This window comes from Artemia sp. Qi Xiang Cuo, chromosome 7, assembly GCF_049724085.1.
Source record: "Artemia sp. Qi Xiang Cuo chromosome 7, ASM4972408v1, whole genome shotgun sequence".
Taxonomy (NCBI): Eukaryota; Metazoa; Arthropoda; class Branchiopoda; order Anostraca; family Artemiidae; genus Artemia; species Artemia sp. Qi Xiang Cuo.
Window position 1 is genome coordinate 59,908,227 of NC_142800.1, and position 12,163 is coordinate 59,920,389.

The window sequence follows — 12,163 nt, forward strand, 5'->3', positions numbered from 1 at the left end:
GAACGCTGAATCGCTGACGATAACGAATTCGTTGTCAAATCTAGAATGCCATGTTAAAAAAGTCACTTCGCACAAAGTTGAATTTTCTGCCCTGCAAGGCGACCACGGCGCATTTTGTTTTTATTAATATTTTTTATTAATATCTTTGTTTTTAATTAAATCATTACTTTTTGAATTAAACGATAATTTATAGCTTTGAATTAGATAGAAAAGTATATATAAAGTTTTGAATTTAAACAAAAATAGTTTTTGAATTTGAATTAATTTAGCTTCAAATTAAATCATTAACTGTTATTAATATTTGAACGCTGAAAACATGCGCCAGTGATTGTTAAGATTTAGTATAGAGGAGTAATTATTAGACGACTTAGTGGAATAAGTTTGGGTAGTTTATCAAAAAAGACAGCTTTGCTGTCCAAACACTACTTTTTGACAGTGTGTAAGAGATACCCGATGAAAACAAAAACAAATTTGTGCTAAGGAGATAAAGACCTCAGATTGCCTCCCAGAAACTTTCTAGTTAATGTTAAAAATAGCAAAGAAAAGATTGCATTATTGGCCAGTGACCAAAAACCTGTTTCAGCCATTTCAATTTTTACAAACCATTTTCTGTGAGCCCCCAAAGAGAGAATCGGGCATGGTAATTGAGCTAAAATTTTACCGAATACATATGAGCTTCTGGCACAAGCTTTAATGTCTTGCTATGTGTAAGAAGAGTTAATAAACTCTTTTGTTTCTGGTTTATTTGTGGAGCATTAGATATGTCAAAAGGAATTTAATAATAAAACTATGACAATCATATTTTTGTTTTTCAGATTTCGAATTCATGTGAAAAAATCGACTTAACATGACAAACATCAGTATGATTCCATAATTTATAAATCGAAGAATTTTCGTGTTTTGGGGAAATTTAGCTTGATTCTCTTATTTTTCAAAGTAAACTTTCTATTTCCGAGAATCAGCACAATATTGTTGCCTACAAATGGGACAGCAGAAGCACTCTGAGGATGTCTTTTGCGATAGAAGGCGACCTATAATTTTGTGTTGAGTTTACAATGAGATGCTCACAAAACATTATACGTTTCATTTTTTGTTTCTTATTTCATGCCTGTCAAAGGATAGGCATCAGTGCTGGTATATATCTACGAAATTATGCACTTTATAGGTGCAGTTTCTTGCAGTTCTGCAGATATATCCTGTCAAAGGATATATCTGCGAAATTATGCACTTTATAGGTGCAGTTTCTTGCAGTTCTGCAGATATATCCTGTCAAAGGATATATCTACGAAATTATGCACTTTATAGGTGCAGTTTTTTGTAGATCCTGTAGTTTCTTTCTCTGCGTTTCGTGTAAACAGCTCAAATTGTATATCAATGATTTGTTCAGGCTTCAAAACAATATCAAAGTTGGTTATACAAAACGTGAGAAAATAGTGTTTCTTATAAGAACATAAGAAATGCATAAATTCTACAGGTTTACAGAACTGTACATTGTATAATTATGAAATAGTGTTTCTTATTTCTTACAAAATTACAAAACACGTAAAAACAGGACAACATAAGAAAAACTCTAGACTTGTACTGTATAGGCGTGTGGAACAAACTATTTAAAAAATGATTTTGTAAAACTTAATTAGTAATAAACTTTTCACAAAAATTCTCCTAAATTCAAAGTAAATTCTTAATCGATAAAACTTTTATTTCTGGCAAAATGTATCTTAGGTTACTATTGCAGCTGTCTTTTTAATAATTCAACTTGGAGTAAATGATGGAACTCTTGTAAATTGGAGTAAATAATCTAGACATGGGGAGTCCAGCGGCAAACTCAGAATGTTTCAATCTGCTACAGTATCTGATATACGGCGTAGTTTCTCCACGGATAAAAAAAAAGAGGTAATCTGTTTTCCATAGCTAAAAGCTAGCACAATTTACAAAAAATGACAAATCCTACTTTGTCCAGCACATAAAAAATTGGCAGAAATAGAATGAAACGGATATCAGGAATCTTATTGACCAAATTGCGCTTCTTTATATATTTTTCTCGTTACAAAAAAAAATAATACTTTTATGATTTTCTCGAAAAGTAGAAAAATGTAGATGGCAGAGGACAGTTGAGCAGAATTATCTTTGTTTTTGTAATGTGATTTGCCATCACAACCCTTGTATTTCACAGTCGATTGCAGGAATAGCCTGGTTACTGAGATAAATCACTGATTAAGAACCTATTTCCTATATCCGAGTCATTACATGATTAATGATTTTATCTGTAAACATGACTTTTAAGATGTTGATGCAACTAAAATGGAAACTGCAAGACACCTTGCTATATTATAATAATTAAAGTATATTTCTCTTCTAGTGTGTTGACGGTTACTTATCATGCTTTTATTTCTTCTTAAAAATAAGAAATAATAACTCCAGGTTCACACAAAAAAAATTCCAAAAATGTTAAAAAGAATTTTTTTTTTCATTTTAATTCATGATAACAATTTAAAAATGCTAGAAGAGGATGAAAAAACCTCTAGCTCCACCTGTTCAATTAGCATCACAGGTTATGTTCTCGACCCAATTGCCCGTTTCCGGATACGAGTTTTCCTCCAACACGTTTGATAAATTAAACCACTGACTAATTTAACAGTACTTCATGAATAGTTCTTATTTTTATTGTTACACACAAAAAAGGAAAAACAACAAAAAATGTTACATAAAGCACGAAGCAATGATACCGTTTTCAGTTTCTGATGAAGTGGATAGCTCTTTGTTCCCTTCGTTACCCAGATAGCACTGTTAAAAAAAAGTTTTTCTTCTACTATTATCTATTTTTCTTTTTGTTGTTGTTAGCAGACGGTTTACGCCTTCATTTCGATGCATTCAAAGAACTGAGAACGTTTTCGCCAGTTGTAAGAACACTGTTTAATTGCCTTCTTACTACTTTTAGGACAGCAAAATAGAAGGTTGGGCATTCAAACACCCAAGATACACATCATACACACCCCAAATTCTTAAAAAACACTCTGAAGGAAAAAAAAAAAGCTAAAATAAACAAAGTCAACCAAACAAAGACATTTATCCATTCTATATCGAGCCTTCTTACAAGAACATTAGTAACAAAATACAAGTCCACTATTTGACTTATTTATAAACAATGTATTACAGTATGTTTGGTGAACTGGAAGGAGCTTACAGTGGAATAGGTTACAGAGCTTTTCATATTATCCAACATCTAAAAAATAAATAGATATCATTCCCACCTTAAGAGTTCACTAACGAAGTTACTTTGGTTATTTGGCTGCGATTTACAATCTTACAATGAATAAACGAGGTTTCTTCGAAAATTCCATATTCTTTTTAAATAATGTACCTGATATTCATGTTGTTTTTTTTATTTTTTTGTTTCTTTAGTGTTTTTTTTTCAATATCATCTTGTGTCATTGAGAAACCCAATCTGCCAGTCAAGAAAACCCAATGAGTAGCTACTACTGGAACAAGGTTTAAATTTGAGATCAAAAGTTTCCTTTATTTAATTTCATTATGTTTGTTACACAGATTGACGCTAAAGTTTTACAAAATGAAAATATTCTTACCGAAAAAATATATTTTCTTTCCATTGAGTTCTACTGGAACAGATATCTTGGGACACTTTCTTAGAATTCGAGCACTTAGTCTTGAATCTACTTTTGTGGACAAACGATCAGCTGTTAAAATCAGCTGATTGATCATTGAATGACTAGAAATAAGGGAAAGACAATAAATTACAAATAAAAAAATCAATCATATCATTATTAAAACCAAGATTAAAAATTCAGTTTAGGCAAACTATCAAGAATGCTAAACCCAATTTTTTGCTAGTATCTATTCTCTGAATAAAATGTGCCTGCAACCATTTTTTTTGGGGGGGGGGGCGGGGGAGGCGGTCAAGAATATTTTTGTTCAGTGGTAAAATTTTAGGCCCTAATTTCTGGAAGACTTTGGGTAAACGATGAATGAATCCTAATAGCCCTTCTTTCAGTGTGAAAGACCAATGCGAAAGCGTGTTTCATTGTGAAAGACATCCCATGCTTTGGAACACAACATGCTAAATTACATTCATTTTTTTTCTTTGGTTCATTGCTATTTTATCCGAACTTTTAGGTGAAACAAATAATCTACTGCTATCTTTGTTTCAGTTTTTGCACTATATTTTATTGAAGACAGTTATTAGTCAAATAGATAAAATCTTCACTTAGGTTCGATTTTAATTACAATCTTCAGAAAATTGCTCGTTGATTTCTTGTTTTTAGCAACATATTAAAAAAATAAAAAACAACAACAAAACAATTGAATAAAAATTTACTGACAATGATGTGGATAAAGCTGTCTCTTATGTTTTATAAGAAAAGATGGAGCTTTGTAGAGTGAAAAACTATTTTGCAATCAGGAATAGTCTCCCATATTGCCTCTGCGTCAGAATTATCCTTTTAAGAATAGACGTAAGGGAGTGTGTCTGTGAGTGAGAAAGAGAGAGAGAGAAAGAGAGAGAGAGAAAGAGAGAGAGAGAGAGAGAGAGAGAGAGAGAGAGAGAGAGAGAGAGAGAGAGAGAGAGAGAGAGAGAGAGAGAGAGAGAGAGAGAGAGAGAGAGAGAGAGAGAGAGAGAGAGAGAGAGAGAGAGAGAGAGAGAGAGAGAGAGAGAGAGAGAGAGAGAGAGAGAGAGAGAGAGAGAGAGAGAGAGAGAGAGAGAGAGAGAGAGAGAGAGAGAGAGAGAGAGAGAGAGAGAGAGAGAGAGAGAGAGAGAGAAAGAGAGAAAGAGAGAAATAGAGAGAGAAAGAGAGAGAGAAAGAGAGAGAGAGAGAGAGAGAGAGAGAGAGATTGATGGAGTGAGAGAGAGAGAGAGTAAGAGAAAAGGCGATGTCTGAGACGATTGGCGGCATCACCATAACTATAGATGGGAAAAAAATTGAATTTATGTCACAAAGATATACAACTACATACATATCACAGGTAATGGGCTCTGGAAGCTTAAGCTTATGCATGAACACACTAAAACAAACTGTGTATGTTATATAGAAGACAAAATAAAAAAAGGGAAGGGCGACAGTGCTTATCAAAACAAAATACATTGCATCATTTTATTTACCTCCCAAAATACAAATAAACGCAATGACAATAAAATAGTGTTTGGTCAAACCAGGATATTCCATCTAATTTCTTATATTCATTATCAATAGTGATTTGTTAAGAGTCCATCCATCCTATCACAGAAAGATCCCGCTAATCTAGAGAGAGAGAGAGAGAAAGATAGAGAGAGAGAGAGAGAGAGAGAGAGAGTAAGAGAAAAGGCGATGTCTGAGACGATTCGCGGCATCACCATAACTTTAGATGGGAACAAAATTGAATTTATGTCACAAAGATATACAACTACATACATATCACAGGTAATGGGCTCTGGAAGCTTAAGCTTATGCATGAACACACTAAAACAAACTGTGTATTTTATATAGAAGACAAAATAAAAAAAGGGAAGGGCGACAGTGCTTATCAAAACAAAATACATTGCATCATTTTATTTACCTCCCAAAATACAAATAAACGCAATGACAATAAAATAGTGTTTGGTCAAACCAGGATATTCCATCTAATTTCTTATATTCATTATCAATAGCGATTTGTTAAGAGTCCATCCATCCTATCACAGAAAGATCCCGCTAATCTAGATATAACAATCAAAACTGATGTAAGCCTCAGTCACATTTATTATCAACAAGACCTTTATATACTGGCGTCACTTCGGCAATTTCAAACATTTTAGGAAACCATCCTTGACCGATCCAGTGACGATAGAACTCTTTCTCTTTCTGATTGACTTTAACACAGTTTACAAGCTTTGGTAAAGCTACTAAATGACTAACGATCTCAGCTAAACAGATAGAAGGCTACGCTTCACAGTGCTTGGGTTACTTACCCTATCATTAAAATGACTTTTCATCGGCGTTTCAGGAGCAATAATAACAATAAAGATTTTAGAAGTTAGTTCCGCAAAACGCCCGAATAAGCATTAACTGCTATCTATGGCATATTAGACCCATAGTAGGTAGATAAGAAACGTTGTTTGGCTGAAACTGATCCTCAAATAAGCAACACGACACTAATTCAGGTTGAGCTTGCTCACACTTAACCATAATTGACCACTATGGACTCAAATAAACATATTTAAAAACTCTAGCTCTGTACCAAAGACGTGGAGAATATTTTCAAGCATAGTAATAGAGACGTAGAAAAAAAAGTTGAGGATTATACTTTTAAGTCACCCCCCTCCAAATTAGACTGAACACGTTCTTGCATTCCAGACTATACAAAATAGGTGACACATTGTGCCTGGAGAAGGGGATTGATACCCCTCTTTGTTGTATAAAAAAGGCTTACTTTCTGCGCTTTTTCTCTGGCCCATAAGGCTTTGCATGGCGATAAGGATTCAGCGTCCACGGACCTTCAAATATTCTGGGTAGTTTCTTCTGTACAGCATCCAATAGATGGGTTTTAAAGACTATCCTAAAAAAAAAATCAATAAAGATATAACTCATAAAATATAACATTAGTTCTGGTATAATTTTATTTATGAGTAATGCAATTCTGCTTAAGCAGTTCCATAATATTTTAGTCCCAGATATACCGGTCTCCATTACTAATTAGGTCATCACTTTATATTTCATCCCCACTAGGCTATTTTAGGTAATTTTTTCTAAAAGTCATCTAATGGATTTGTTTTTCGTATGCAAGTGAGCTCCGAGGACGTCTTTAAAGTGCATCTGAGTGTAAAATTCATCACACCGGCTTCTAATATACATTATTTATGTATATTTAGCAGGAAAAGCTTTGTATTACAGCTAGCGAGGCTTTGCGACAGTAATGTTCTTTCCACTCTCCTGTATAGCTCTCAATGCTGGAATCTAAACCAGCAATAGGAAGAGGATCCTTCCCTTAACTGTATTCACAGGATGTTAAATATTAGCTGGAGGGACTATATTACCATGCCATCCGCATGGCGGAAGAGAGACCCCCCAACGGTAATGGAATGGCAGCAAGAGGAAATCTGAGGAAGAGGAAGACCCAAAAATACGCTTCGCCATACCTACCCGCTGAATCTGAAACACATCCACACAGTAGTCTAACCCCAGTGGGAAGACGTCTGGGCAGCAGCTTCAATAAGTTACGATTGACGGCTCTTTCTGGATACCTTGGGCGCCCCGACAGCACAGGAGGAATTAAGGTATAAGGTAAGTTTATGCAACATATATCTACAAAATTGAAAGCCCAAAACCCACATGAAAACAGAATAATTACTTAGAAGCAGAAAGGTCATTAAGTAGTGTGCAGAAAATGGAAGACTAATCTATAAGGTATTCACTGGCCATAGCATTGATAACTTTTAAAATACAGTTGAAATTCTTTAAAGAGTTCGAGCAAGCTCAGTCTTCAGTAAAGCGCCCTGCTTTTTTTTTTTAGAATTCTACAAAGATAGGAACATATTAGAAGTCAGTTTTCTACATACATGTCGCATAAATTTCGAACCAATAAGTGTTGTTGTATTGTCACTGGCATTTTCAAGAAGTTGCAGATAAAAATTAAATTAGTGATGAAATATCGTCCTTATAAAATTATTGTTCTTGTGCAACATCTGAAGTTCACTCACTTAGTATACACCATCGGAAAGCTTTTTGAAAGAAGCGCCGCTTATATGTATGTTTGCGTTACTGAATTAGCTATGGACTATTATCAAAACCATGTAGAAAAAAAGGAGAAAAAAAACACACTCAAATTTGGTTCTTTAGGGCTATTAGTAAATCCTTTGTCTGAGGGTAGTGATGACAACCTTCTTGTGATGCCCCTGAGGTTGAGATGAGACAACCTTCTCGTGTTTATAACAGGCACAAAAAGGGAGTCACTACTGTTAATGTCAGTAATCGTCAAGCCACTGAACATTTTGCCCAGTGTCTGACCATGAAGTAGCATAGTTTATGGAATACACTGCCGAGGTTGTATGGATTGAAGCCTGTAATAGCAGCTAAAATAAATTCAGGGGAGTAAATCTCCCTGGGCAAATGGAGTACTGATCTGGCATGAGCAAAGATCCCATGAGGATAAATCCAAGGCGGGAGAAAGAAGTTTTCCCACTAGTAGAGGTTCTGAGCATTGGGTGGCGTTTGCCGCCCATAGCCCAGCGGCAATTGGTGCTAAATTATCATTTTTTTTTTGGTGTGGAAACAATTGGCATCCGTGGTTTGAGCCTCGCCTCACTTTTTGAGTCAACCCACAATAACAATAATAAGTCCGTTGTCCAGTAAATACATATAAAGGAAAAGGGAAGGGGGGTTAAAAATTTTCAAAGGGAGAAAAAAGCATAGTTTATAGAAAATAGAAAGCACTGACTTTTCAGATCAACTTTCTTCTATATCTTAAAGAAATTAGAAGAACCAAGTGAAGGAAAATTTCTAGAATTAGCTCAAATATTAATTGTTGAAAATATCTGGAATTTTCGTTCACCTAGCTCAGCTTCTTTCTTAAAAAAAAAAACAAACTACCCAGAAATCAGTTTGCTTTAGTCTAGGCACCTACAAAAGGACTTTTTTGAGTAAGTAATGTTTTTTTCTCGTTTTAAAAGAGATTTTTTCAGATTTATCTGTTAGTAATTGCAATAAAATGATTATTATATTTAGATAAAGCATCGAGCAGCGGATCAAGGAGAATTCGTGATTCTTGACTATCTCTCTATGGACTTTTACCACCGAATACACCCCATCCCCCAAGACTCGCATCTTTGTAGTCATATGGTCGTACTGAAATATGTATAACTAATGAAACACCAAACAAGCGAAAAATACGAAGTTTGTCCAAATTAAACAAAATTAAGTGCGCTTTACAGGGGGTAGGGGTGGAGGTAGGTATTTCACTAGACAGATGTGCGGGTTGAGAGACATTGCCTGGAGCGTTCAAAAGGAAGGCAAATTACGGGAAAGGCCATAACAGAAAATTAAGATTTAAGAAAATGACATTTTGTGGCAGAAAATGGCACTTTGTTGTGGCACTATCTCTTTCAAGACTTATAAACGGCGATTTAACTTTTAATCTTTACTCAAAAGATTCCCTTCATGATTACCTCTCACCTCTTATTCGATATACTCACTCATCAAAAAAAAATTGTACTCCTCATTCTAAAATGCCGTTTCTCTCACTTTTAAACATGGGGAGTTATACACCTCTAGCTAACAGTTTCAGACCCAGTCAAATTGATTGGCTATATTCAAATCTGTATTTCCCATCATGTTGACCCTCTATGGGCAAAAATTTACTTTTATAGCAGAAAAAGCACTTTGCCATGGCTCTTTTGTCACTTAAAAGGGGCACTAGATGTTCTGATTCCTATTCAAATCCACCATCACCCGGTATTTTTCAGCTGCTTTGAGAAGATCACCCTTGAAAAAAAAAGACGGAAGAGACGTCACTGCTACCCATGCAAAAAGGTGATTTTCCTTGCTGTTCAAGGTAGGGGACCTTAAGTCCCCCGATTAGAATTTTTCACAATAGCGATTCAATAGTTCATTCTTCAATAGTTAATCTGAAAGAAAACTAAAGTCAAAATATGTTTCAATTAGAATATTTTCATCATACAGTCTCTTGAAAACCGTTTTTAAATTTGAGCTGCAATGAGCTGTAGTTCGGTTATTACTTGGCTGCAGGTAGCTGCAACCTTGATATATAATTTATTATCATATACAGGGTCTTAGATCTACCGTGGGTGGAGGACTTTATCTTAAATAGTACGCTATAAGAAGATACTATTAGGCTATATCAAATACTACTACTATTAGTAACTCACTGCAGAACCAAGTTGCCTGAGGCCAATACAGCTACACACGCTCCTCCACCATCCCAATCTTTACATACTTGACCACCGTCATCACTGTAGTTTCCAATATTCTAATCTTGATAAACATACTGATCTTCCCATTCTTCTAAATTCTTTTCAAGTGTGAAAAAACACCCTGGGCCTTGACTATTCTACTTTGGACACTTTCAATGCACACACCGTCTTTATTAACAATACTGCCTGGGTAAGTGAAGCTGTCCATTTGATCGGTCTTCTCGTTACCCAATATCACCTCTTCACCTTCATTTATTCCTGGTCTTAGCAACCTAGTCTTCCCGACATTAATTTCAACCTTATTCTTGCACCCTGAACTCGCAAAACCTCTAAAAATTCATTCATTTTGCTAACACTTTCATTTAAGATGCCTAAATCCCAAGCATAATGTAAGTCTAGGAAAGTTTTACATCTCCAATTGATTTTGGGTTCTCCCATTGCCTTTCCTGTGTTCCTTTAGGACAAAGTCCATTAAAACGATCCACAAAAATGGCGATAGGACGGAATTCAGCTTAACTCCTTATTTATACGAAACCAGCTACTAACCTCATTTCTTACCTTAACCATAGTAGTGTTATTCTTGTGCATATGATTATTCACTTTAATACATTTGTCTGGCATACCATCCAAGGATAGGACCATTGCCAAGACTTTTCAATCAGCTGAATCAAACGTTTGCTCATAATTAATAAAACTGAGGGCTAAAGGAGTTTGACGACACAGGCAATTCTGAATTATTAATCTAAGACTGAGAATTTATTCAATGCATCCTCTCCCCTTCCTAAGAAGTATTACCATACCACAGTTTATATAATTATCCAGTAAGTTTACCGCAGATGATTTCTGGCTCTTCATTCTCGGTGCGAACAAAAAGCTCCTCCCACTTATTTCTGCACTTACTGTCCACTTATTGGTTGAGCCGGCCAAGTGGTATTGTCAGTACTTGTTCCGTAGGTGATTATTCTTTGTCTACCCGTGAAAAGATCTAATGCCGCTTATTTTTATAGCTTCTCTGGAGCACTCGCACCTCGTTAAGCCATCAAAAAGGTTTACCTTATGCTTTTGATGGAATTATTCTGCTTTGTTGAGGATTGAGATACACAAATTTAGGTGTTCATCCCTAAAGGCTTTGTTTTTTAGGAAAATCTTTTAAAAATACCATTCAAGTCCCTTCCTCTGACCTAGGTTTTGAACAGAGTAAACCTATGGACTCTGTGCTAATTCATTTGAAACAAAAGAGATCAAAATATGAGATGCCTACCTTTCTGCTTCATCATCTTCAATATTGATAACTGGATTGTCTATAAGAGATTGTACTCTTTCTGGTATGCCTTGAATGACTATGCTTTTTGTTAAGTTTTGAGCTTGCTTCAAGCCACCAAGAAGTTCGGTGGAATGATCATGGTAAAAGACCGGCTCTTTTTTCCAATCTGGATGTGTTTCATTGTTTGGGTAATCATAAGGCTCATCTTGAAGAAGGTCAGGGACAACTCTATATATAAGAAATATTATCAATACGAGAAAAATGGAACACTAATACAGCAGTGAGATTTATTTTGTTTGGTTACAAAATGTTTGAATTTATTAATCTATTGTGTCTTTATATAGTTGGCAACTGTCCACAATATCCAGCCAATAACTGAAATGAAACAATCACATGGTGGTGCACAAAGGTAAGTACTTCTCCAGAGCACTTCTACAGTCAGAGTCGATTGGTTTTTGGGTGCTCATAGGAGGGTATAGCTTTTTCTTTTTTATTCCTAAAGCCTAAAGGCCAACAAGTATAGCTTACTATAGAGACTGCAGAGTCAAAAAGTTTCATTAAAGTATGACGAATTTCGTAAGTAGCTTGGTGATGTATAGCTGCTGTAGGATAGAGTTGAAAACTAACAAAAAGTTTTTTCCTGGGGGAGGGGGGGGGGGGGGTCCTGACATAAGAGGGATGACATTTTTTGTATAGTAGCAAATTGTTTTCCCCCAATTCTCACAAAAGAATATAGGGTACGTTTTTTTCTTCTTTTTTTATACCAGTAGTCCTGCATTATACTATAGAAAATTATTTAGATCTTATGTTACCAGGAAATAAATAATTACTTTCCTGGGTGCACCCAGAAATCCCGTCTAAAACAGACGGGGCAGTTTAATTTCATGCAATTTTGACTTCTACTTATACAAATCTGTCAAAAAGAGAATCAAAATACAAGCCCACTGCCTTGCCCCCTCCCCGGGATCTGCACCTGTGAGCACTTCGAGACCATAATCGTGGCT

At 35.4% G+C, this 12,163-nt stretch overlaps 1 protein-coding gene across 1 annotated transcript in view; it reads right to left on the bottom strand.

The window, feature by feature from the left end:
* mRpL37 (mitochondrial ribosomal protein L37) overlaps positions 1 to 12,163 on the bottom strand; it is a 53,701-nt gene that overhangs the window by 13,851 nt on the left and 27,687 nt on the right. Inside the window, exons 2-4 of the mRNA XM_089091641.1 lie at positions 11,157 to 11,387; positions 6,400 to 6,525; positions 3,585 to 3,727 (exon numbers count right to left, since the gene is read on the bottom strand). Of these exons, the coding sequence (XP_088947767.1) occupies positions 3,585 to 3,727; positions 6,400 to 6,525; positions 11,157 to 11,387 (500 nt within the window). The remainder of the gene's footprint in view (positions 1 to 3,584; positions 3,728 to 6,399; positions 6,526 to 11,156; positions 11,388 to 12,163) is intronic.